This window comes from Panthera leo, chromosome E2, assembly GCF_018350215.1.
Source record: "Panthera leo isolate Ple1 chromosome E2, P.leo_Ple1_pat1.1, whole genome shotgun sequence".
Classification (NCBI taxonomy): Eukaryota; Metazoa; Chordata; class Mammalia; order Carnivora; family Felidae; genus Panthera; species Panthera leo.
The window spans coordinates 47,648,062-47,674,901 of NC_056693.1; the positions used below are offsets into that span (position 1 = coordinate 47,648,062).

The following is a 26,840-nucleotide window of genomic DNA, read 5'->3' on the forward strand; positions in this document are numbered from 1 at the left end:
ACCTCTGCCTTTGAGAGATGACATCTGAATCTCCCCCAAATGCGTGAACTTGGGTGACTGAGGAGGAAGGGTTCAGGGATGGTACAGGATTCCTGGCCCCCGCCCCCAACTTTGCTGTGTGATCTTGTACAAAGAACTTTGACTCTCTGAGTCCCAATTTCTCTCTCTCTCCAAACACCCACTCCTTCCTTCCTCCACCATGAGACTGATGATGATTTTGAAAAGACTCTAACTCTTAGGGCAAAGTCACCAGGATAACTCTTTCTCCTGGTTAGGAATAGGCTGAATTAGAGTCAGAGCCCCCCACATCATCTCCACTCTCTTTGGCATTCAGCTTCTCCTAGATCTCCTTGTCTTTGTTTCCTAGGGGGTCCAGGAGGAGTGGGGCCGTGGCTCCCTGCCCCTGGTGGCTGTGCCTAACTGGGCTCTAGGGACCTGTGAGCTGCAAAAGAGAGTCCTGCCAGAGCTCTTTAAGTTTGTGAGTGGCAGGGGACTCTGTATCAGGAAGAAACCCCCAGATGAAAATAGAAGCCAGACTTAGTAAGCGGGGTGCTGGTGGGGGAGCAGATAGTGCAGGGAGCTACTGGGGCCTCCCCAGTAGCCTTTCGGTATGCGGGACAGGTAGGGTAAGGAAGGTATGGAGCAAGGCAGTCCACAGCCTAATAATTCTGGGTTCTTTAGTAGAATGCTAACTTGACCGTATCCTCATTTTTCTAAAGCACCTCTGAGCCATCTCTGGCATTTTAAGCCCTTTTGTCTTCTTTCTCTGTTAGGTCTGCAGCCCTTTCTTGGGAATTCCCTGAGGCCATGACCAGAGAGGGCAACGGGGTGTCTGGTGGACAAGGAACCAAGAAGCAAGCATTTAGCTCCCCTTTCATTTCGGAGGAGACAGCCAGAGGCACAATGGCTTTGGGGGCCTTTCAAGACTATTGTGTCCAGTGCTACCTTAGCTATGCTCCAGCCCAGACAAGGACCCATTTCTGAGATTAAAGGAACTGTCCATCACCTCCAAGCCTGCGGATTGTGGAGGCTCTTCTGTGGGCAAATGAGAGGGCAACTTGTACCTATCATCATGGAAAAACCCCTCTTCCAACCCAAACGCATGTCCAAAAAGTAGGGCATAAACACTGGCCAGGAACCAGCCCCACTACTACCTTGCTATACAACCTCAGAGAACTCACCCCTTGTGTCTGGTTCCTTGTCCGCACAAGGAGAACCGCGACTGCCCAGCAGCCTCACAGTGTGGGACTCAAGAAGGTGTGATTGTATATTGAACAGTACGAGGTCTCAGATAAATGTAAGGAGTCGCCTGATTATTGGGAGTGCTATTGGCTGTCCCCCCGAGCATAGGGGGGAGGTAGATCTATGGAGTCCTCTGTTTATTATAGCTGACTCATCTGGCAGGAGGCCGGTGGTGTAACCTTGGCCACTTGGTAACTTTCCTTGAATCCTGAAAGTCTCTGGTGCAGATAAACTGGCAGAAGGATCCTTAGGGAAGGTGCACGTCATCTGGAATACTAAGAGGCTGCACCTTACAGCCCTTTTCACCAAGGGAGTTTTATGGCACAAGCTGGGGATTGGAAGTACAACCCCTCCTTAGCCCCATTTTACAGATGTAACAGTCTACCCACCTCCTTCAGTAATTCACAGGCAGATCACTGTCCTAGCCCAGGTATTGCTCACCCAGTCCTTTGCTTGGCTCCAAGAAAACAAAACTTTACTAATGAGCATCCCTGGACATTAACCTTTGCCTCTCCAAGCGCTCTGGGCAGAGGGCCTCTGTTTTGTCATTTTCATGCTCTAGGGAGGTGAGGAAAGGAGGAGGGAAGAATTAAGTGAACCAGGGACTGATCCTCTCTCTGGTTCCCATCCCCCTCACTGTCCATCCCAGGATAAACACCCTGAGCCACCACCCTGCCAATGGTCTGAGATGCCAGAACATTTTGGATGCCAACCCCAGCCGGGAATTCAGAGAAGGGAATCAGATCACTTAATTTTTTTTGGAGTGGTGGAGAAAACATTTCTAGTGATATCAGAAGCTCCTGAAGGGGGGCCTCACTTTATGCCGGAGTCAGACCATTCATAGACTCTTAGAATGCCAGCACTGAGAGCCACCTCCAAAGGTCATTCAGTCCAGCCCTCGATTTCTGGGTAAGTCGATGTCTCAGTTGCATTTAAGATTGTGCCTTCCCCACCCAGAGATGGTGTCACCCAAAGCACCCAGGATTATCACCATGAGGGAATGTCAGGTTTGTACCTCACCCCTGCCCCCACCACACCTACTGCTGCTGTGTACGGGACTCGTCTGCCCAGGGAGGATGGGAAATGGGCAAAGGAAGCCCAAGGGGTGTTCAGGGCCCCGATGTCACTCTCCACTCCCGCTCCCAGCCAATCACTCTGGGGAGGCCAGGGGTTTCCCTTCGGTATCCCCCAGCTCGCCTCAGCCTCCAGGACAGTGACGGGGGTGGGGGGGGGGAGGTGGGGGGTAACCTAGTATTAAACAAAAGGGGAACCTCAAGAAAGAAACGAGTGGGCTTTTGAGACCTGTGGCTGCAGCAGCTGAAGGCAGGCCATTACCTTGAAGAGAAAGGCGGGGAAGGTAAGATGGCAGGGGGAATCATGGGGAGCCTTGCTGGCCCAGGCCTCCTCCCTGGGAAAGCTCCAACTTGCCCAGAATGAGGCTGCAGAAGCTGGTGGGCTCTCTGCCGTCTGTGTCAGGGAAGAAAAGTTGCTGACAGTTGTCACCAGAGCAGCCAGGTGTTTCCCAAACTCCAGACCCCGACCTCAAAAGGTTTTGCTACCCAAACACCCCCAGGGACCAACGTACACCTGCCCGCATCAGCAAAGTCCCCTTCCCCTCCACCGCAGGCTCCCTGGGGGCCAATGGGTACAGAAGTTGAGAGATCTACTGACCGTCTGCGTCAAAGTGCTTCCAGATTTCCAGGAACTGGGACGCCGTCAGCTCGGCCAGGTGCAGGTAAGGGGGCTGCTGCTGCGGGCTAGCCATGGCGAGCGGCTCGGAGACCTCAGGCGCACAGCGCTGTCCCTGCGCCCGGCTCCGCTCCTCCACTCGGCCAGGTCCTGCGCGCCACGCTGCCTTTATATACAGTCCGGAGGCTGCGCCCGCGCCCGGCCGCCAGCAGGGGGCGCGCGCGCTCAGAGAATCAGCCCGGGTCTCGGCGGGCGGCGGCCGCGCAGCGGTTCGGCCAGTGGGCGCGCGGCGCGGGGAGCGCCGGGGACGCGCACGTGGGCGCTAAGACCGCTCGCCGCCAGGCCAGGGAAGCAGGGGCCCTTCGGTGCAAAGAGCGGGGAGAGGCTGCTCTTGCCTCTCTCTGACCTTCTTCAGCACAGCTACCAGGTATTGTTACTAGCAGTAGCAATAGTAATAAGGGTAGTAGCCGCAGCACCACTAATAGTAATAATAATGTAAGCTTGACAAATAGCATCTGCACTTCACGGTTCACTGGGTGTCTCTCATGCCTGCTCCCGTCTGACCCTTACACAACAGGAAGAACAGGGACTAATTTTCCGAGGAGGGGACTTGAGACTTCAAATGACTACATGATTTGTACAGCAAAGAGGGGCCCGAGCTAGAATTTGAACCCAGCTCTTTCCCCACACTCTCATGGTCCCTAAATGGGGCCCATATTGGGGAGAAGCCAAGGATTCTCAAGGCTCTGGAGGTGGGGGGAGCGGCTGGAATCAGGGACACCCAGGGAAGATCCAGATGGAGTGGAGGAGGGGCTTCCACTGTCCCCCTGGGGTCTTGGTTGTTGCCCTCCCCAAGTCCCTCTGTGCCCTGGTTACCTGCCTCCCCCTGGACAGGCTCTGGGGGCTTTTAGACAGTTCTTCAAGGAGTGGCAGAACTACCTCCTGGTGCCGGGTCTTAACCGCACCCACCTAAGGACATGATGGGAATTTGCCTAGGCCAGTGGGCAGAGAATAGCCATTGCTGACCTAGGAATGTTCTGTGCTGGTCTCAGAGAAAACAGAAGCAGCTGCTGAGGGCAGAGTCCTGAGAACGGCAGACAGGACTCCCCAAGCTGGGCACTAGGCTCCCTCCCCACTCTCTCCAGTAGCCTGAGCTCCTGAGCCCCCAGGCCTGTGCACCCATTACCCCTGGAGCAGCTGCTAGTCCCTCCTTTCTCCCCTCTCCTGCTGAGCGACTGAGAAATGGATTGATGCTCATTAACACGTACTAATGAGTGTTAGCTGAACTGCCTTCCGAAGGGAGAGCGAAAGAGAAGGAGGTAAGTGAGAATCAAAAGGAGGTCGCTGGGGCAGAGGAGCCAGGAGGAGACAGAGGGGGAAGGTTGTCCCTTGGAGGGAGGGACAAGCCTAGAGCGAGACTGAAGGAGAAATACAGAGTGAAGGTCCCCACACCACTTGATTTCGCTCAGAGCAAATGTGTTCAGAGTTTCTTGCAGGAACAGACTGGGAGAGAGGAATCAGAAAAAGCCAGCTTTTGAGGACTGTATGCATTCCCCTCGCCTTTGTGCCAGAGGAGAGTCCTGAGCTGAGAAGTTCACCAAAGCCCGTGGGTCTCTTTTGTACTGCCCCCGGGGGGGCAGGATTGTTCATTGGTTAGGAGCAGACACTCTAGAATCTGGGTGCCCAGGGTTTGAATCCTAGAATAAGCTGTGTGACCTTGGGCAAATTATGTAACCTATCTGTGTCTCAAATTTTCTCTTCTGCAAAATGGGAATGTGAGTATTTACTTCTTAGAATTGCTCTGAGATTTAAATGACTTGATGTTCCCACTGCCCTTCATGGAGCCAGAGATCAGCTGTGATTAGCTTGGCAAGATATTCTTTGGCCAGCATCCATCTTCTGGAGTGGCGAACGGCTCCTGAAGGGGCCAACCCCAGAGGGAGGCCAAGGGGAAGGCTAAGCAGGAGCTCTTCACTGTGCTGTACAGCCCCACAGGGGCCAGGCTCAGCCCCTTCCAGCTTTGATGCTGTCCCTTGGGCTCCTCTGTCTCACCTCCTGCTCCTCCCCTTTCCCAGATGTGTGGGGTCAGAGAACTCATCCCTGGTACCTCCTTGTTGCTTTGGTTTTCCTGGTGAGGAAGAGAGAGTGGATCTCCTGCTTTGTACTTTTCAGAGCTGCTGAGATGGGGATTGGGTATGAGGGGGGTACTTTGGCTTGACGGGGGACGTCCTGGGTATGACTGTAGTGTGGCCCCGGTGACCTCCAGCTCTGCATTGGGACAGCCTGCATCATTCATTTTAGATGCATGGTTAGAGTCTTTCTGAGAGGCCCATTCCTGGGCCATCTCAGACAGAGAGGGCTGTAAAACCCAAGCAAGTCCCTTTGTCCTTTGTCCCCAGCCAAGTACTGCAGGAGCAGTGATGTTTAGGACTTATAAGCTCTGCTCTGGGGTCAGAAAGCTGTGGGGTCAAACCCACTTTGAGGGCCTTGAGCAGGCCATTTAACCTCTTTGGACCTTAGGAAAAATAGAGGTAATAAAGGTGATACTGGCCACACAAAGTCAGCGTAAAGACCAAAAATAACGTAGTCAAGGCATTAGCTAGCAAGAATCCTGGTGGTGGTATGTGCTTAATTAGAAGGTAGTTATTACATTAACATAGGGTGTCGGGAGGAATTTTTCTTGTTGTTCTGAAAAGGGGCTAAGTACCCCACTTGTAAAGTTACCCCACAGAATCCAGGCACCTCCTGTCTGCTGGACTCGCTAAGCCTGTCCTTCACTTCCACCCAAGGCCATGGGCTATTCGAAGACAAGGCTGTGGGATGGGGGGGGGGGGGGGGGGGGGGCTTGTGGGCGGAGCCTTAGCCTTTGGGCAGTGCAGCATTTGTGGCTCCTCTGGGGCCAAGTGTTTTGGGGGGTCTTCAGAAGACCTCTCCAGGTCATGGGGGGACATCTGCAGTAAGAGGATGCTGGCATGCCCAGCTGGTCCCGGAGTAGAATTCTGGAGCCTGGGACCCATGTGAAGACAGAAGCGGTGCCGTTTTTGACTCAGGGTTGCCTGAAGGCCCGCACTGTCCTGTCCTGTGCCTGGAAGGATTGCACCCCATTCCTGTTTTGTGCAGCCTTTGGAGGGTGCTGTGCCTCCTGAGAAAGGTGCATGGAGTTTAAGGAAGGAGCGGAAGCCAGATACCTGCCGGTTAGTCCTTGGTGTTGAAGGAAGTCAGGGCGGAGCTGAAGGCCGCTCTAGGAAAAGCTTCTTTCTACTGTGCTAGACCCTCTGACTCCCCAGACACCAGCAGCAGTAGCTGTTCCAGCACACGGGGACCAGATGGGTGAGGAGAGTTCCTCCCCAACTTCTCCGGGCAAGGGGATGTTTCAGAGCACCCCCTCCTCGCCACATCATGCTTAGCCCAGGTGGAGCCAGAGCCCTCATCCAGTCTGCATTGGGGCAGATGGGAAGCTCTGAATCGGAGAAGACTGGAGTTTTAGGCTAGACTGGACCACGTTTATGTAACTGAACTTGAGCAGAAAACCATGAACTCAGAACAGGAAATCGCTGAGGGATGGGGAAGAGAGATTCGAGGAGCGTGTTTGAAAGCAGTGATGATGCTTATATCTCAATGAATTGAGACTCTTGTAATTCATTTTAGATGTCTGAGGTTTTGCTACTTTAGATGCTTTTATAGAGGGTTTTGGTATGTCTTGTTTGGTTTGGGCCTTGCAACTAGCCTAGCAGATGTGCAGTGCGAGAATTAGGCCCATTTTAAAGGTAAGGAAACCAAAGCTCGGAGAGATTAACACCCAACCGAGACCCAGCCAGGGTGGGACCCTGAAAAGCTCTGGCTCTTTCAGTTTCCTGTTTCCAGGGCATATGGAGTCCTTGGGGACCAGGTGCCAAGCCCCTGGCTGGTGTGTGCAATGTGCTTCCTAGACCCTGGCCACAGGGCGCCTCCCTGCAGCAAGGAGTGATGCCATGTCCGCTGTTTCCAGGATGCCCATGGGTTCAAGGTGATGGCTGGCTCCTCCCTTCTCCAGAAGGGGAAAATCTGGTAACATTCTCCTTTTTGCAGCCCCAGCCCACCAGCTGTGCCCCGAGTACTGCAACCTAATGCCAAGGATTGGCAAGAAGACCTGCCCGACTTGCCCTCTGCTCAGACCCCAGAATCACTTTCCGAAGGGAGAGAGGCCTGCTGACTGAGAGGTGCTGAGATGCTGGGGAACAGATGACAGACTCGCAGCCAGCACCCACTGGGCCCAGGTAATTGGCTGAGCTCCTCAGAGCACCTGGTGTTAGTTTGGAGCACATCAAAGAGAAAACCACAAGCCCGATATGGTTCCTCCCTCTGCCTAGAAATATTTCTTCCAGATATTGCTTCTTTGGTCTTTATAATGGTTAGGCCTGGCTACCTGGGTGCTGGAAAGCTGGCCTTGCTTCCCAGGAAGGAGGATAAAAGGGATGCAGGAGCCCAGCAGTTTCCATGGAAACGGATCAGGTGGAGGAGAATAGAGTCCGGAGGAACCCAGAGGTGGGAGCAGGACTTTTGAGTAAATTCGGTCTGAAGCCTGAGATTCTATGGATAAAACATTTCCCTCCGACGAGGGGGTTTGGGTCACCATAATGGCAACAGGATGTGGAATAAAAAGAGCTGGAGGCTGTTGAGGGACACCCTCCCCCAACTGGCAGGGAATGGGGGCCGAGACCTCCGGCTCCAGAATCCCATAGGTCCCTCCCAGCTTTTTTTTTTTTTTTTTTGGTTCTGCTGCTAATCCGCAGTTTTGCCAGGTGATGGCTGTGTGATCCTGGGCCAGGTGTCTACCCTCTCTGAGCTTTCATTTTCTCACTGGTAAAATGAAGATAATTCTGGTAAATTACTTGTATGGCTTTTGTGAGTGTTAAACATAGTAACACATTAAAGGGTGATGTAGGGCCTGGGACATGAGAAGCGCTCAAATGTTATTATAGATGAGCGAGTAGAAGGCAATTGGTAAATCTAATCCAATGAGTATAGCAATCCCCCTGACCAAAGTGATTGGTTCAGGGATAGGCAACGAGAGATTGTATCTCAGAATGTGAAGGAGCTACAGAAAGGATACCCTCTCCACTTGCAGATGTTTTGGTGCGAAGCAGTGAGGTCTGGAATTGCTGCAGTCATCTTGACACCATGAGTGAAGAATCTAGAGTGGCCTAAGATGGGGAAGGGCATAGAGTGGAGATCGAGGATGAAGCCCATATTGCAAAAGGCAGGGCAAAAAGACTGTTAGAAGTTGGGTTGATGTGATGTTGGGGTCTGGGAGCGAACGGTCGAGGAAGAATTCTTGAGACCTTTTCAGTGCGAAAAAGGTGGTTTTATTAAAGCATGGCGACAGGACCTATGTGCAGAAAGTTGCACTGGGATTGTGAGGAGTGACTGATTATGTATATTTTAGTTAGTGGGGTTTAGGAGTAGCATGAGTCTCTAAGGAATTTGGAGCAAGGCTTCCAGGATCTTAAGGGGCTAGCTGCTGTTAAGATAAGGTTAATGGGGGGCGCCTGGGTGGCTCAGTCGGTTGGGCGTCCGACTTTGGCTCAGGTCATGATCTTGCGGTCCATGAGTTCGAGCCCCGCGTCGGGCTCTGTGCTGACAGCTCAGAGCCTGGAGCCTGTTTCAGATTCTGTGTCTCCCTCTCTCTCTGCCCCTCCCCTGTTCACGCTCTGTCTCTCTCTGTCTCAAAAATAAATAAACGTTAAAAAAAAAAATTTAAGATAAGGTTAATGAGACCCTTCAGATGTATACCAGTGGGCCATACGTTTGAAGGATGATTGCTAACATATATCGTGGGGGTGATAGACATAAAGGAAATTTCCAAAAGGGTTTTTAAAGAAGACTTACAGGATCCTGGAGGTCTGGCTAATGTCAAGCTACAGTTGCTTTTTGCCTCCAGCAAAGTATTCGCATTTAGGTAGTTGAGTTCCTGGAGGAAGGTCACTCTGCCTGCCTCAAGTGTTTGTCACTGGGTTGCAAGTTGTAAGGAGATTTCATTTCTTTTTTTTTTTTTTTTTTTTTTTAACACTTCTTTTGCCTTCGTTCTAGACATCAGGGTCCCATGTGACATCATTTGAACTGTTGGATCAGGCTGAGTCTGAAGTACTGTTAGACTTCCTCAGTTGTATGAATCGATATACCCCCATTAATGTTTAAGCCCATTTGTGTTGAATTTTGAATTTTGTTTCATTTGCAACCAAAAAGTTCTAACTCCTAATCCAAGAAGAGGGCAATTGTTCTAATGGAAGCTGAGCTTGGGGAACCTTTAAGAACAGAGGCTTCTCTCTTTCTTGTTTTCTTAGGGTAGCAGGGCCACTCTTTCATAGATTTTGTCTCCATTTGGACAGTTTCTTCTCTTCCACACCAAGCATCTTTCCAACCTTGCCTCCTCCTCACCTATCGTAGCCACCCAAGCGTCAATTTGTCCTCAAGAGTCATAGCTACCATTTCTCCTGATAGCCTCTCTGTTTCCCTATACCAAATTCCCAAGAGAAGAATGTGATTGGTCTAGCCCATCTTTTTCTGTTGGCCTGTTCAGATCATAGGTTGCTGTCCCATCGTCCAGCTGGGGGCAGGAAGTGGCGACAGGACAGGGAGGGGGATTTTTCTCTTAGAGGTGGGGGCATGGTGGCATTAATTGGGTGCTCAAGGTGGAAAACTCAAACAGGCAGTGGGACATGTTTGCTGTAAAACTGAGTAAAAAACACTCTGACCAATGAATCCACACGTAAAACACAGAGTGGGATGCGTGAGGAGTGTCATCTAGAACAGGGGTTGACAATGTTTTTGTTTTTGTTTTGTAAACTTTTTTTTTAAGGCCATTAGTAAATTCTGGGCGGCTTTGCAGGCCAGAGGGTCTCTGTCTCAACTGCTCAACTCTGCCACTATGGCACAAAAGCAGCTACAGACAATATGCAAACAAATGAACATGACTCTGTTTCAATAAAACTTTATTTATGTTATTTTTATTTTTATTTTTTTATTATGAAATTTGTTGTCAAATTGGTTTCCATACAACACCCACTGCTCATCCCAACAGGTGCCCTCCTCAATACCCATCACCCACCTTCCCCTCCCTCCCACCCCCCATAAACCCTCAGTTTGTTCTCAGTTTTTAGGAGTCTCTTATGTTTTGGCTCCCTCCCGCTCTAACCATTTTTTTTCCTTCCCCTCCCCCATGGTCTTCTGTTAAGTTTCTCAGGATCCACATAGGAGTGAAAACATATCGAATCTGTCCTTCTCTGTATGACTTATTTCACTTAGCATAACACTGTCCAGTTCCATCCATGTTGCTACAAAAGACCTTATTTCATTCTTTCTCATTGCCACGTAGTATTCCATTGCATATATAAACCACAATTTCTTTATCCATTTGTCAGTTGATGGACATTTAGGCTCTTTCCATAATTTGGCTATTGTTGAGAGTGCTGCTATAAACATTGGGGTCCAAGTGCCCCTATGCATCAGTACTCCTGTATCCCTTGGGTAAATTCCTAGCAGTGCTACTGCTGGATCATAGGGTAGGTCTATTTTTAATTTTTTGAGGAACCTCCACACTGTTTTCCAGAGTGGCTGCACCAGTTTGCATTCCCATCAACAGTGCAAGAGGGTTCCCGTTTCTCCACATCCTCTCCAGCATCTGTGGTCTCTTGATTTGTTCATTTTGGCCACTCTGACTGGCGTGAGGTGACATCTGAGTGTGGTTTTGATTTGTATTTCCCTGATAAGGAGCGACGTTGAGCATCTTTTCATGTGCCTTTTGGCCCTCCGGATGTCTTCTTTAGAGAAGTGTCTATTCATGTTTTCTGCCCATTTCTTCACTGGATTATTTGTTTTTCGGGTGTGGAGTTTGGTGAGCTCTTTATAGATTTTGGATCCTAGCCCTTTGTCTGCTATGTCATTTGCAAATATTGTTTCCCATTCCGTGGGTTGCCTTTTAGTTTTGTTGATTGTTTCCTTTGCTGTGCAGAAGCTTTTTATCTTCATAAGGTCCCAGTAGTTCATTTTTGCTTTTAATTCCCTTGTCTTTGGGGATGTGTCAAGTAAGAAATTGCTGCGGCTGAGGTCAGAGAGGTTTTTCTCTGCTTTCTCCTCTAGGGTTTTGATGGTTTCCTGTCTCACATTCAGGTCCTTTATCCGTTTTGAGTTTGTTTTTGTGAATGGTGTAAGAAAGTGGTCTAGTTTCATCCTTCTGCATGTTGCTGTCCAGTTCTCCCAGCACCATTTGTTAAAGAGACTGTCTTTTTTCCATTGGATATTCTTTCCTGGTTTGTCAAAGATTAGTTGGTCATACTTTTGTGGGGTCTAGTTCTGGGGTTTCTATTCTATTCCATTGGTCGATGTGTCTGTTTTTGTGCTATAAAACTTTATTTACAAAAACATGTGGTGAGCTGGATTTGGCCTATGGGACATAGTTTACTGACCCCTGATCTAGTAGAATGAGTTCTAGGCTCTCTCTGACCTCTCCAAGCTTCAGTTTTGCTTTCTATGAAATAGAGACTGTAATAGAACCCATGTAGAAGGACTGCTGTAACATGTCGGTAAAATAATGTATGTAAATTACTCAGTACAGTGGCTGGCACAGAGTGGTAGATATTGGCTGCTTTTCTTCTCTTTATCATTGGGTGGGATCTCAGAATAACTGGATTCTGGATCCACCAATTTGCTTTGTGAATCTAGAAGCGTCCCTTCATATTCTCTGAGCTGAGCTAGGAGCTGGTAGTCCCTCTTTTCAGAAGGTGGGACAGGATTCCTAAAGAGACCATTGGAGGAACTAGAGAAAGGCAATACTCTGGCTAGGAGGGCAAAGGGAAGGATAGCTGCAGATGAATCCAAATCTGGATGCCCTGTGGCCTCCGTGTGAGGCTGCCTTGGCCTCTGCTCAGGGACCTGGCAGGGAGCCCTGGGCTCAATTTGCAAACAAACCTACTCCGTTTCCTGCCAGCATGGGACTTCCTGGTGGCCAGGAATTTGGAACCTTTCACCAAGGCTGGGAAAAGGGTCCCTGAAGGAGGAGTGTCCTACTTCCAGGATTTCCCAGGAGGCGGCAGAAATGTCAGAATGAAATACTCAAAGATAAGGGCTGCATTCCTTTTATTAATGGATTCATTTAAAATTTAATTTGTTCATGCCATCAAAAAAAAAAAAAAAAAAAAAAGATTGACTAACCATCTACTTTGTGCCAGGCACTGTACTAGGCCCTGGGGATTCAATGGTTAGCAAAACATAAACAGTTCCTTTCCTCAGGAGTTTAAAGTCAAGGTAGGGAGGCAGACATTGATCAAACCACACAGTTGAACACAGAAGTGCAAAGTGAGTGTGTAACAAAAGTCCTGTAAATACCTGACATTTATGGGAAATCCATCCTGAGAGTGAATTAGGTGAAGGGAGGTAGTGAGCACGCCTGAAACTGAAATCCCACCACGCAAAGGCTAGAGGGGTTCTGTGGTGGAGAAACTGTAAGAAGGTCAGCGGGACTGGAGCATAAAGTGGGTGGAGTGTATGGTGGGGTGACCCTGGAGAGGTAGGCATCGGCCAGGGTCCGTCTCCCAAAGTGAGGGGCACCTCCCTTCCGCCAAGGGCAATCGCCTAGAGAAGGATACAGGTGTGACAAGTGAGTGGCCGACACCTGCAGCAGCTGCAAGGTGGGAACCCTGGCCAGGGAGGGGGGTGGGGGGCACCCAAGAGTAGCTGCTGCACCCCAGATATGACCAGGTGCAACTGTGCAGTCCAGACAGGCAGAGACAAGGCCAGCCCTTCTGGACCAGTGGCCAGCGGGGAGGACTCAGTGTTTCTCCAAGTGACCTCCACCTTCCACCTTCCACCAGTAGTTACACTCACACTCAGGTACTGTTCTGGACAAAAGAAACCAAATCTTCCTAAACTGCCCTTCTTAAGTGAAACCGCATGGTGGTGCCATAAATGGGCAATTTTAAATTGTGTTCCCCCATTCCTGTCCCTGCCTGCTAGCAGGGTGGGAGGATGATTGCATTGGTTATGGGAAGCAAAGAAACTGCATATTCCTTGTGCATCTCTCTGAGTGCTCTGTGACCCTGATACACTCATTTCTTTGTCACCCCTGCTGGAATGGAAGCAGGGATCCGTCTCTTTTGTTCAGATTTTCTCAGCTTTCATATGGACTCAGTCATTGTTGAATGAATGAATAAATGAATGAATGGCAGCAGAGTGGAAGAGGATGTTTCTGTGTATAGAATCAGGACCCTCCGGAGGCTCTAAAAATGACTCCAGGCACTGACCTGGCCAGCTCATCTCCTGGCAATCAGGTATCAGGCAGTGGGCCCATTTGGGTGGCTCTCGGGAGGGCAGCTGCTCGCCCTGTTGGGGGCTGCGGTACCGGCTGGTGGGGAGGAGCTGCCTGGCTCTCAGCCTCTCCCCTCATTCACTAATCCCCAGGCCTGGCTCTTAGCTCTTTCCCTGCCCTGCCTTCCTGATCACATCACTGGGAATCCCCTCAGAGGCAGGCCGCAGGATGGGGCTTGAGGGGGAACAGGTCTAAGCTGGAAGAGGCCACAGTGGGGCACTTCCTAGAGTCTTCAACTCTGGCTGTTATTGCTGATGGTCTGATACAGGAGCCAGAAGCTCAGGCCAAGCCCAGCCCAGCCAGTGCTGGAGGGTGACAAAGGAGGAGGTCCAGAAGGAAGAGAGGAAGACAGGGAGAAGGGTAGAAAAGGGAAGGGGATGCGGTTTTCCAGGAGTTGCAGAGCCAGTTAGTAAAGCCTGGGCCTCCAGGGTCACCCACTTATAGTAGATGCCAGTGGTGCCCTGCCAAGGTCCTTCTAACAATGGGACAACAGCCCCCAGCTGCTTTGAGTGTTGACCGCTAGAGCTCTAAGTTGCACCATTCTCTGGAAAATTGCTACTTGGTCCAGAGATGCTCCCCACAGCCCCACGTAGGACAACCCATAGCCAATGACTGACAGATACAGGGCGTCATGGCCTGGCCCCTTGCTTCAAGATGCGAGAACCCCTGTGGTACCATTCATGCTCCAGAACTCCCTGTGGGATGAGGCTGAGGCCAGACTTCAGCTGAACCGGCACCTTCTTCCTCTGCCCCATTCATCTCCCCTGATCCTTCCAGATTTCTCCTTGGCCCGCTCCCTCAATAACTCACTTGCACAAGAATCCTTGTCTCAGGCTCTGCTTTCAGATCAGTCATAAGACATAGTGTCAGACTAAAATCTCTCTTGCCACTTGCCGGGAAGCCCAGCCCTGCAGTCTAGGACCCCAGGTTCTGATGTTATCTAGAAACATGTGTGCTTTCACATGAGGACAGGGTGGCTTCCGGTATCTCCACATGGTGGTGGTTCTAACACAGCGCTGTAAGCACCACCACTTATCAGCTGTTTGAACTTGGACCTAGACTGTGGCTTCTTAGAGTTTCTATTTCTGCACCTGAGGAATTGGGATCATAATACAGTCTTGCAGGGGGGCTGCAAGATAGGGAGAGCCAGGGGAGCCAGTGACAATGAACCTGGCTTGGAGTCACACAGACCTGCCCAGCTGTGTGACCTTGGATGTGTTGTTAACTTTTCTAGTCTCTGTTTTCTCATCCATCAGATTAGGATAATACTAGTACTGAAGGCATGGGTTCCTGAGGGCACTATTACATACATGTAGAGCAGTTAATACAAAGCAGGGCCCCTGAGTAAACCTAGCTGTAGAAAGTTTATATGGTACCTGCATAGACTAAGTACTCAATAGGAAGTGAGTGTTGTTTTCGTTAATGAGTATATGTCTAAATTAGTTGGTAATAATAATAATAAATAGCTTTGGTAATTTGGGAAGAGTGCTTAAAAGGTGGCCCAGAAGTGTGGCAGATGGGACCCTTGGGACCCGATGCATGGGGTGTGGGCCGAGGAGGGGTAGGCAGATGGAACCCATCCTGGCTCACTTCTCAGTCAACCAGCATGAACCCCGAGGCCACTGTTCTACAGCAGCCTGCTGCCAGTGGCTTGCCTGCGTGCCAGCCCATTTGTCACCCTGTCATCTCCTCCACACTTGAGAGCAAATCCCCAGGGATCATGAGCAAAGCACGCAGAACAAAGAGCTGCTTCTTTTCTCTAGGGCTAGAGGGGAAGTAAGGATGGTGAACAGCAGAGAGTGACCAAGGGCTTGTCCTTGGTTTGATGCGAAAGGTGCAAGTTCCGCCCTTCATGAGGGGCAGGGGTCAGTGAAGTGTGGCTCTGAGGCGCATCCAGCCACCTCCTGTGTCTGCATGGCCTGCAAACTAAGGATGGCCTCTCCATTTGTAAATGGTTGGGAACAGTGAGGAGAAAAATAATATTTTAATGACAATTAAATAAAATGCACATTTCATTGTCCACAGTAGTTTTACAGAGACACAGCCTCGCTGTCTATGGCTGTTTTCATGCTACAATGGCAGAATCGAGTGATTCCAACAGAGACTCTATGGCCTGCAAAGCTGAAAATGTTTGCTCTCTGGCCCTTTCCAGAAAAAGTTTGCCACCCCCTGACTTAGAGCATCAGGCTGACCAGGAAAGGTCCAAAAGTAAGAAAAGCAGAAAGCAAGTTGATTCTCCCTGCTGACATTTGTTTTTCCTTTGCTCTTTCATCTTCCTTCAGTAACATTTCCTTTCCTGTGCTTGGTACTTTCTTAACGCCTGGCTAATGCAGAGGGAAGAATCTGATTAATAACTCACACTAAGGTGTTGGTGACTTAATGTATTGCACCTTCTTTCTCCCAGGAGATTGGATTAAAGGAATGAATCTTGAGTGGTGGAATTTTAGGAACCGTGGACCGTGTATGTGTGTATGTGTGTGCGTAAGTTCATGAGAGAGACAGAGAGGGAGAGAGAGAGAGACTTGTAATCACCAAGGGTGGAAACTGCAGAGTCCTGGCCCAAAGGAAATGAACAAATAGATTCTTTGGGAACGAACTACCTGGGAATGAGCAGAATGAGCTCACCTTAGTGGCTCCTGGAACCTCGGAGGACAGCTGAGAGAAGGTGCCGCCTCTTCTGATGTGAGCTCTAAACCTGGCTCCTTTGATGGCTAGAGGAGCCGGGAGGACATGGAACCTGTGACCAAGTCAGGACACTGAGGGTATCACCTGTCACCCCCAAGGCTCTGCCCAGCAATTCAACCCTCCATGGCTTGGCCAGAGGACAGGTGATAGCTGGCTCTCTGCCCTTGTTGGCCTTGACACTTGCTCTGTGGGCCTTTGGTGTGCCTTTGTCCTTCTTTTCTCCTTGCTGCCTGGATCTGAAGGTCAGTTACAGCCGGGGAGTGGGCCCTGTTCTGCGTGGCCACTGCTCCTCGGCCATCCCATAGACTGCGGCCTCAGCCCCCCGACTGCAGGCTCTCATTGGCTGGCCAGCTGCAGTGGGGCTCTGCACAGCCTGCCTCCCCTGGCGTCCGTTCTCCAAGTTGCCCTCCCTACTGGAACCAGGGTGAGCTTTCTGAAATGCCAGCTGTTATGGGCTGGATTGTGCCCCGCACCAAATTCATATGTTGAAGCCGTAACCTGCCAGTGCCTTAAGCAGGACTGTGTTTGGGGATAGGCCCTTTAAAGAGGTCATTAAGTTAAAACGAGGCTGTTAGAGTAAGCCCTAGTCTAGTCTGGTGTCCCGAGAAAAGGAAATATGGGCACATGGAGAGACGCTGATGGTGCACACACAGAATGAGAGGGTGACCACCTGCAACCCGAAGAGAGGTGTCAGGGTGAAGCCAAGCCTGCTGACACCTTGATCTTGGACTTCCAGCCTCTGGATCCTGTGGAAATAAATCCCTGTTGTTGAAGCCATGCGGCTTGGTCCAGCCCTGGAAAACATACACCAGCTAAACTCCCTATCTGAAATCCTTGACTCCATCACCTTAGGTCTGCGCTCAATGTGACTCCTCTACGCCCGTGGCCTCATTTCCCACCACCCCTCGCTCTGCGCCTTCATCCACCCACCCCAAACTCCTTGCAGTCTCCGGCGTGTGACTCGTTCCCCAGCACCAAGCTTTTGCACATGCTGTGTCCTGTGTTGGAAAGCTCTTTCCCCAACCTGGCAATTCCCTCCCTCCCTCAAGATTCCTTCCCAGTGCACGTCCTCCTCTTCTGACTTCCCTAATGGGAATGCCAAGGAGGGCTCTGGTGGATGTTACACACTGGATCCCCCAACAACCAGTCCAGTTGCTCCTGGAGGACAAAGACTGCGCCTCACGGATCTGTGTGGCCCCAGCACTCAGCACACAGCCAGAAGCGTGGTATGTGTGGTTCCTCTTGGCGGGTGCCTTGTGTGAGGCCAGTGCTGGGCTGAGACTTCATCTGTATCATCTCATTTACCTCCCAGCTGTAAAGTGGGCATCATACATTTTCCACCTCCTAATTCTGCCGCGAGCGGTATTATAATGTACCTCAAGTGCTGGGCACGATGGCATGGGCATGTGGCAGCTTCTGTCACCTGCTCCCTTCTTCAGGGACCACCTGAACCACTTCACCTGCAGGGGGACCGGAAGTGCTCATAGCGGGTCAGGCAGAGGCTGAGACTTTACCTGATGTCACCTCCACCCCCTTACTGGTTCCTCCTGGCAGCATTTCCTTGATAAATCACTTGCCCCCAGATCTTTGTCTCACGTTCTGCTTCTGGGAGAGTCTGATGTAAGACAGAGTTGGCAAACTTGTCCTGCAAAGGGCCAGATAATAAACATTTAATAAATAGTTTAGGCTTTGTGACCCGTACAGGCTCTGTCATAACTACCCAGTTCTGCCATTGTAGCAGGAAAGCAGCGCTGGACAATACATCAATGAATATGCATGGCTGTGTTCCAATAAAACTGTATTTACAGAAAGAGGAGGTGGGCCGGATTTAGTCTGGGGGACCATGGCTTGCTGACCTTTGGTCACGACAACAGCCCTAGAAGTTTGGTGCTTTGTCCCCTCATCGTTCCTATAGATGAGGAAACTGAGGTACAGAGAAGTTAAGTAGCCTGCCCAAGGTCACATGCAGGTGTGTAGCAGGGCCTGTAGACTGGTTCTGAAGCCTCTATGCTAAAGTGGTCTTGCAACAGAGGTCTAGCAAGTGAATGGCTCCAGGTGTCTTTCAGGCAGGTGAGAAAAAGGGGCGGCAGGGGACAAAGTTCCAGTTGGCTTAACTCCCTTCCACCTCCAGTAGGAAGACTGGCAAATGTGTGCCTGGGGTGGGGCTGCAGGGATGCATCTCCCTAAAAGTTCTAGGTGATCTCCACTAAATTTTCAATCAGTTCATTTGCCTTCCTAAAGCACTGAGTGGACTGAGCGGGACTCCTGGAATCCTTAGTGAAATCGACGTGTTGGAAAGATTTTAAAAATAGCACCAAGCCCTTTGACAAGATGAGGGCTAATTACCCTGATGCTCTGGCACCCCAGCTGATGTGCTGCCACAGTGTAGACTTGAAGCCCTCCCGGCAGCCCCGAATCGTGAAGTCTTTGTAGAGAAGTGAGGTGAGGCTGAATTTTCTGTCTCAGGCCAGGGAGCTGCTTCATTATAAGGATCGCCAACCTGAATGGGATTCTAGCAGGGAGGGGGCAGAACCTGCTTTCTGCCCCTGTCAGGGAGTGGGGTGGGGTGAGAGGAGCCCAGGTCCACCCCACCCAGGGACTGGCCAACCCAGGAAGCACAAAAATCATTTATATTCATTGTAGTAAATGCTGCTAAACAAAAAGCAGGAAACCCACCCAACAATCCCACATCCTGGGTGAGCGATTTATCAACAGTTTCGTTTAATTCCTTCCAGTCTTTTGCCTGTGCCTATATTTATATATTATTTATTTATTACAAAAATGGGATCCTACTGTGTGTATGGCTTAGTGTCAGTGACATATTTTGACCGTCTTTCCATGCTGTTGTATACTTTTCCTTTTTTAAAATTATTTTTTAGTTTTTTTTTTTTTTTAATTTACATTCAAATTAGTTAGCATTTAGTGCAACAATGATTTCAGGAGTAGATTCCTTAATGCCCCCACCCCTCCACCCACAACCCCTCCTTTCCTATGGTGTCTTTTGAAATGGCTACGTGTAATATACTTAATATACTCTTCATGTGTATGAAACATATATACTTACCAATTCCCTATTATCAGGGAAAAGGCATCATTGCCAGTCATTGTACTGTTATAAACAAAGTAGCTAAGTCTTTGTTTGAGTCCTTGATAATCCCCTTACATTTTTAGGTGTGGAATCACTGAAGCTTGGGGTAACCTTTGGGGAGGTTGGAATCTTATTGATCTGTTATAAGTTATCCGCAGTTTCTTGACAAGACACTCTTTTTTTTTTTCAAAGTTTATTTATTTTTGAGAGAGAGCATGCGAGTGGGGGAGGGGCAGAGAGAGGAAGACAGAGAATCCCAAGCAGGCTCTGCCTTGTCAGCATGGACAGAGCCCAATGTAAGGCTCGAATTTACACTGTGAGGTCATGACCTGAGCTGAAATTGAGAGTCCAGCACTTAACAGACTGAGCCACTGAGGGGCCCCATTGCCAAGACATTCTAGGGGAGCAGTTAAGGGCACATATTCTACAGCTTGAGCAGCTGGGTTTGAATCCCAGCTCTGTCTAAAAAAGGTTTTGAGACCCTGGGGTGTATCGCTTAACCTCAGTTTATCTGTAATGTTGGAACAACAATAATATCCAACTCTGTCGTGCTATTGGGAAAATGATCTGAGTTCCTGCCACTGCTCTGGCAGGGTTCCCTCCTGCTTTTGCCCTTGGTCCTGCCCCCCAACCCCACAGAGGGAACATTTGCACCCTGCACTTACTGTCCTTTCAGTAAGATACATTCTTTCTCCGGATTGCCGCATGGTTCACTTCCTCACTTCCCTCTGATCTTAACTCAGATGACCCCCTTTCTGACCATCATTCTCTGTCACTTCCCTGGGTTCTATTCTTCTTAAACCACCATGACCTCCTGATGTATAACATGTCTATTTCCCCCTTCCCCGAGAATAGAGGTTCCTTGAGGGCAGAGAGTTTGTTATTTTTGTTCATGGCTATGCCCCCAAGTTCTAAATTATATTGCCTATCACATAGAAGGTGCTCGAACATAATTTTTGGCTTGGATGGATTTTTCACATGAAGCACTGAGCATGGGGCCAAGCCCAGGCTGGTGCACAATAAATTGTTATTCACCTACTAAGAAGAGCTGAATGGAATGGCTGGGAGGTTGAAATGGTGTTTTCTGCCAGCAGCCGTGGCACTGAGGGGACAAGAGGTGGGAGGTGGGAGGGATGTCCTATTTGACAGCTCCTCTAGATCTCTGTTGAATGGGGGTTGAGGCTGATGGGCACTGGGGAGGTGTGGCCACACCTCTAAGCTCCCTTCTCAGGGACATTGCCCTTCCTGCCCCAAACACAGGGCCTCATCTCAATGAATCTCTCCATCTTTCCTGGGGCTGTTTGATTTTTTTAAAAGTTTATTTACCTATTTTGAGAGAGAGAGAGAGAGAGCGCGAGCGGGGTGGGGGGGGGGCAGAGAGAGAGAGAGAATCGCAAGCAGGCTCTGTGCTGTCAGCTCGAACTTGCAAACCCATGAGATCATGATCTGAGTGGAGACCCAAGAGTTGGATGCTTAACCAACTGAGCCACCCAGAAGCCCTGGGCTGGTAGATTTTGAAGGGGAGCCAGGCACTGGAAACCCTTCCTTGTCCTGAGCTCACTGTCTTCTTAGGTTGCATTTCCTCTCTCATTTACTCTCATTTTCTGCTGCAACAGCCTGGAATTGCTTGGAATGCTCTGCCCCACAGGCCTTTTCATATGCTGTTCTCTCTGCAGGGAGTGCCTTTCCATCCACTCCCCTACTGCATCCCACTAACTCTTGCCCATCCTTCAAAGGCTCAGCTCGGCTTTCACCTGAGAAGTGCCCATGACCCCTCACCCCAGTCTGGTGCCTTCACAGCCCCCACGTTGTTTTTCTCACACTGTGTTGTAATTCCCTGTTTTCTCACTGGCCTCCCGACTAAATGGCCCAGGTGAACACAGGGACTCCACAACACTCACCGTTTATCCTCAGTGCCTTGCCTGACACAGAGAAGGCGCTCGGTATTGTTGAGTGAATGAATTAATAATGATGAAATAGGCACACTGTAGGTGTCGGGGTCGGGGGATGTCTTCAGTGTGGGACACCTGCTCACAGTCATGTGGTGAATTATGCCAGGGGCCTGGAGTCCCGGGGTCTGTCTCGGGCCAGGCACTTCCACGGTTTTTTTGGAGAAAGCATCCTTATGTGTCTGGGGAAGTGACATTCTCTGCTTGGTGTCCCAGTCCTGTCAGATTCAAATGCTTCAGCCAGTTTCTATAAATGTGAACATTTCAATTGGGCAGCAGCTGCCATGGTAACTGGCTGAATCTTAGAACTTGGGGACTGGGAACAGACCAGAGACCAGGTAGCTTTCAGAAGGCTCTTTTTTTGTGCTGGTGTGTGGAAGCTCACCAATAAAAACTGACTCTGCCCAGGTGCCCCTCAATGCTGACACTCAGTGCTTCCTTCTGTCTGGGAAAGGATCTTCAGGGGCTTCACTGGCCATATTTGTAGTATCTTCAGCTTATCCTCTTGGATCCTAGGTTGTTGGAGCTCAGAGGAGGAAGACTGAGATTTTTCTTGGTACACTGAGGTGATAAGACTGGGGAAGGACATAGTAAAGCAGAGAGAGGAAGGTCACTCTCACCTTTGCTATTCTGTTCCGGTCAGACTTGCAAGTAACAATCCAGGCTCATGGACACCTCCTCCTCCTCCTGGAACTTTCTCAAGTGGTAGGACAATGTTTTTGAAACATTAGCTAATATTTTTCCCCCATAGCATTTTTTCTTCCCGTTCAGACTGTACTGTGGTCAGTGTTTTTGCAACACACACAGCTGTACATATGCATACAGCTGTTCAGGTTGTGCACTGTGTAAATCCATCCAGACTGTGTGCATGATGCTCCCTGAATTGTGCAATGTGGTAGCCCTGAGAAGGGAGCTAACAAAAGAAAAGGGAGATGCTTCAGGGATTTTGCATTCAAAAGCCTTAGCCTTGGGGGAATGAAATGAACTCTAAGTATAGATAAAAGGATGAGAGAATGTTGCATAACCAAGAACAAGGTTTTCTTCAGCCCCAGTCTAAATAAAGAAAGATTCCTTCAAGTATCAGGGGAGAAGAGAGGTCCTGGCTCGTTGAGAAGAAGACCCTGAACTCTGTACCCTGGGCCAAGTCCAGGTCAGGGCAGCGGGTGTGGCAAAAAACCTTGTCAGTTTGCCGAATCCAAGACTCACAGAGGCTTGTGCCCCATTTCCCAGGTGGGGCTCCAGAAAAGAAAGGGCTGCATGGTAGGTAGATCTGGGCAGGCAGGGCCTCCAAGGGTGAAGAGCAGTGGGATGATTTCAGTGTCTAGGGCACAGCATCAGATCCAGCCAGAGAGCTGCTGAACATGAGTGATCCCATGGCCAGGATGGGCCATGACCGAGCAGCCTCCTGTGTTGATCAACGGTCAGGGTGGACGGGTGGTGGCTGAATCAGGAGGCCCCAATGGACAGGGATTGCAAGGATCACATCCCCCTCTTCCCCCACTCCTCAATGGTCCTGGGAACCTAGGTGTAATGGGTTTAGGGGGTCCTCAGTTTGGCCCAGACTTAGTGTCTGTTTTCTGGTGGGATGAGAGGTGAGAATAGAGATTAAGTGGCACTAAAGATAGATAAGGTAATGTTTCTTGCAGTCAGTTCTGAGTCTTGGATGCAAGATTTATTCCCACAACATGTTGCTCTGAGATTCTCAGAAAGGAGCCTGACTCTCCATCATGGTTTACATAGTGGTTATCACCAGGCCTGCTTCTTAGCCTCACCTGGGGAGCTTGTGAAAACACACGGATGTGCCCTTAGACTTAGAGAATCAGAATATCTCAGGTGGGGCTGGCCCGTGTACTCCATTGGCTAGATCAGTGCCTAAAAAGTAGCCAGTGAGACCCTTTCTTAGCTGGATTTTCTGGGTGCTTGGGAGAAGCTTCTTCCTTTTTTTCTTGGTTATTTATAAAAATGAGCAATTTCCCTCTCTGTGATTCCAAACACTTAGAAATTTTTCAAACAGATCTTAAAAGAATAGCAGTGTTAGTCAGTAAGAAACAATCCATGATTATTGTTTAAAAAGGGAGGCTTTGTCACTTATAAATTCATTCTTTAATATTAGCAGATAAAATAATAATCATAAAATTAGGTAGCTGAAGGAAGAGAGGGAACAGGTGGAGGGGACAAGGACCAAAATTGAACTTGGCAGGATGTACATAGGCTGTAGATTTGACATTGGAACAGTGTAAATGTTTTCTGTGATTACAAAACAAAGTTAACTCGAAAATGGAAATAACAGTCTTTGAACAAGGAAAGAAACACAAAACATGTGAACCTAATTGTGTTTCTGGTTGGAGGTACACAAAGAAAAATTATTTCATACAACTTTATTTCATATAACATTATTTTAACTGTACGCACTTAGTAGAATATATCCTAAGAGCAAAAGAACTGAAAAATAGATCTTAAAGTGTTTTCAGCAAAATTATAATTAGAAATAATATTGATATCATTATTCAAAACTATTTCACACACACATAGTAAAATAAACCAAATAAGTAATGATGTTACTAGAAACTAGGATTTTCAACATGAGAGGAAGAGATGCAAACATAAAATTAAGGGCTTCAGGAAAACTTCTGTAATTTAAACTTTGAATTCTAAATATCATTTTGAATGTATGATACACTTTCTTTTTGGAAACACACACACACACATTTGTATTTCTTATATCTGTGTACCCTGAAAGCCTTGACCAGTGACCACCCACTCAATAGCAGTGAAAAGCTCAGGGCCCAGTTCAAGGTCTCCAAACCATTCCCCACTAGAAGGGGGGATAGTTCATCAAAAGGCAGTGAATTAGGGGCACTTGGGTGGCTCAGTCGGTTAAGTGTCCAACTTTGACTCAGGTGATGATCTCATGGCTTGTGAGTTCGAGCCCCGGGTTGGGCTCTGTGCAGACAGCTCAGAGCCTGGAGTTTGCTTCAGATTCTGTGTGTCCCTCTCTCTCTCTCTCTCTGCCCCTCCCTCACTTGTACTCTGTCTCTGTCTCTCAAAAATAAATAAATATCTTAAAATTTTTTTAAAAAAGGCACTGTATAGAACCTGTTTAGATCCTGATTTCAACAGAATAACTGTAAAGAAACATTTATAAAATGATCAAGAAGACGGTTAGGAAATACCTAATGGAACTAAGGAATTATGATAATTGTATTTTGGCTCTGTTTTTAAGAAGAGGTCTTACCTTTTTAAGATATGTACTGAAGTTTTCACAGATGACAGCTCTCGGTTTTGCTTCAAAATGATCCAGTAGGAATGGGGGAGAAAGCAGGTGGAGGTTAGAAGAAAAAAGATGGGGCATGTATTGGTTATTGGTGACATGGGGGTTTGTTCTTTTCTCTGTACTTTTGTATATGTTTGAAAAATCTCCATTAAAATTTTTTTTTGGGGGGGGTGCCTGGGTGGCTCAGTTGGTTAAGCGTCCGACTTTGGCTCAGGTCATGATCTTGCAGTTTGTGAGTTCGAACCCCGTGTCAGGCTCTGTGCTGACAGCTCGGAGCCTGGAGCCTGCTTCCGATTCTGTGTCTCCTCCTCTCTGCCCCTCCCCTGCTCATGCTCTGTCTCTCTCTGTCTCTCAATAATAAATAAACATTAAAAAAAATTAAAAAAAAATTTTTTTTAAGTAAGAGGAAAAGAAAGCACAGGAGGAGGAGAAGGAAGAGTAGGGGGCATCCCACAGATGTCCCAAGTTAAAGGAATCTTAGGTTGTCCTCAAAGAGAGAAAGAAGCCTAGGTCTCCAGGGAGCATGGCCACTTCTCTCTGCCCTAAAGGTCCCAGTGCCTACTGGGCAGAGAGACACATGATCGGTGACCTAGACAGTGATTTGGAAATCACAGCAGTGAATTGGATAATCCATTTAGAGGCAGCTGGCTGAGCTGGCCTGGTGGAAGAGCAGCCGGGAGCCTGGCACAGGTAGAGAGAACTGGGGAACCAGGAGCTATGGCGCCCTAGGCTTGTAAAGGGAACAAATCCTACTTCTTCTTCTTCTTATTTTTAAAAAAATTTTAGATGTTTATTTTTGAGAGAGAGAGAGAGAGCAAGCAGGAGGGGGCAGAGAGAGAGGGAGACACATAATACAAAGCAGGCACTAGGCCCTGATGCAGGGCTTGAACTCACAGACCAGGAGATCATGACCTGACCCAAAGTCAGAAGCTTAACGGTCTGAGCCACCCAGAAGCTTAACCCAGAAGTGATTCCCGACAAGGGAATACTGGGAAGGTATCAACTGAGTCAGGCTCTGGAGGCACTTGTATGATACCACAAAGTATTTTAATAATGCTAATGCTTTTTTTTTTCGGATTACGAAAATAACGTGGTCTTGATAAGATATGCTATTAAGTAAAGTATTACAAGAAACCATAATGTGTAAAAGGAGTCAGATATAAAAGAATACAGACTATATTATTTCTTTTATATAAAACTCAAAGAGCAGAATTAATGATTAGGTGGTGATTTTAAGGAAACAGAAGGATGTGAACAAGACAGTGGGGAGAATGGTTATCTTTAGGGGGATGGAAGGAGCTAGGATCAGAAGAGACACAGGTGGTGCTTCTGGGGTCTGATATGGGTGGTGGTTATGTGGGTGTTTGTCTTCCAGTTTACAAAGCTGCAAATTTATGTTTTATGCATGTCCCTCTAAACCTGTTATGTTTCACAATGTAAATATAGAAACAGTACACTTTGCCTGTAGAAAAATAGGAAAATGGGAAAAAGTACAAAATAGAAAAAGTCACCGATGATCACTCTACCTAGAAATTGACGTTGTGGTGTGAATCACTTTAGAAGGAATGGGTGGTTGATAGTTAAGAAGTATGCTTTGAAATTAAACTGACCCGGCAAGGTTTAGATGTTGGCCTTGCCACATGCTAGATGTGAGAACTTGGACAAGTGACAGAAGTTCTCAACTGCAGAGTAAGGGATCATAACAGTACCTGCCCAGGAGGGTTGTCACGGGGATTGAATTAAATAATTCATGAAGAAACCCAGAACTTTCAGTGTTAGTTATTTTAGTTCATTCCAATTTTTTTAAAAGCATATGTATACGTATATCTAGTTTATATATATTATATATATATATATATATATATATATATATATATATATATATATGTTTTTTGAAGCTATGATCACTGTTCTTAATAGTTCTGACTTGATTACACATACACACACAACAAAGGCACTGATCCCTTGTGGAAGTCCTTAGAGGGACAATTCTATACAATAAAACCTGAATAATCTGATATAATATTCAAAGCTGTCAGTAACCTATGCTATGCCATCATTCTCCAAAGATTGATTGTCTGCCTGTGCCTTTGCTTACACCATTCCTTTTGTCTGGCATCCCTTCTCCTTTTTTGCTGGTTGAAATTTGATTCCTTCTTTGGAACCTAGCACAAGTGTTGCCCCATGAAACCCTCCTTGGTTCTACCAGGTGGGGCAGAAGAGAGTAGTCCTCTCTCTACCTGGGGGTATCCTGTGCTATGGAAGCCCACACCATCTCCTTAGTGGAACCTTAGTCAGTGTTTACCTATAAGGGCGATGAACAGGTCCCCAAATTGCCTTCTGCTGATTTGAAAGCCACTGGAAATAAATCTCATGTTAGACCTCAGGGTGGGGACAATCTACCCAGATGCTAGGGCCTTGAACAGAATCTTAAACAGTACAAGCTAGAATGAGTCCTCATCATCGAAAAGCTGAAAAAGATTGCAGACTCAAACATAGAAGAGAGTTTTTCTCATGTAGAAAAATCCATTCATGTCTTTTGCCCGTTTCTTCACTGGATTATTTGTTTTT

The 26,840-nt window shown here is 48.3% G+C and overlaps 1 protein-coding gene and 2 long non-coding RNA genes across 6 annotated transcripts in view; 2 read left to right on the top strand and 1 right to left on the bottom strand.

Annotated features, from left to right (window-relative positions):
- LOC122207775 overlaps nt 1-1,251 on the top strand; it is a 45,310-nt gene extending 44,059 nt beyond the window's left edge. For all 3 annotated transcript variants that reach the window (XR_006196990.1, XR_006196991.1, XR_006196995.1), the window contains one exon: nt 774-1,251. This is a non-coding gene — a long non-coding RNA (uncharacterized LOC122207775). The remainder of the gene's footprint in view (nt 1-773) is intronic.
- Nucleotides 1-3,056, bottom strand: part of CALB2 (calbindin 2) — a 28,749-nt gene extending 25,693 nt beyond the window's left edge. Inside the window, exon 1 of the mRNA XM_042917945.1 lies at nt 2,914-3,056. Coding sequence (XP_042773879.1) covers nt 2,914-3,007 — 94 coding nt within the window. The 5' untranslated portion in view covers nt 3,008-3,056. The remainder of the gene's footprint in view (nt 1-2,913) is intronic.
- The window catches only part of LOC122207776, a 63,839-nt gene continuing 39,899 nt past the window's right edge, over nt 2,901-26,840 (top strand). Inside the window, exons 1-2 of one of the 2 annotated variants that reach the window (XR_006196999.1) lie at nt 2,901-2,977; nt 7,000-7,187. This is a non-coding gene — a long non-coding RNA (uncharacterized LOC122207776). Of the gene's footprint in view, nt 2,978-3,273; nt 3,359-6,999; nt 7,188-26,840 lie in introns of those variants that run through there. The other variant, XR_006196998.1, reaches the window with a different exon arrangement.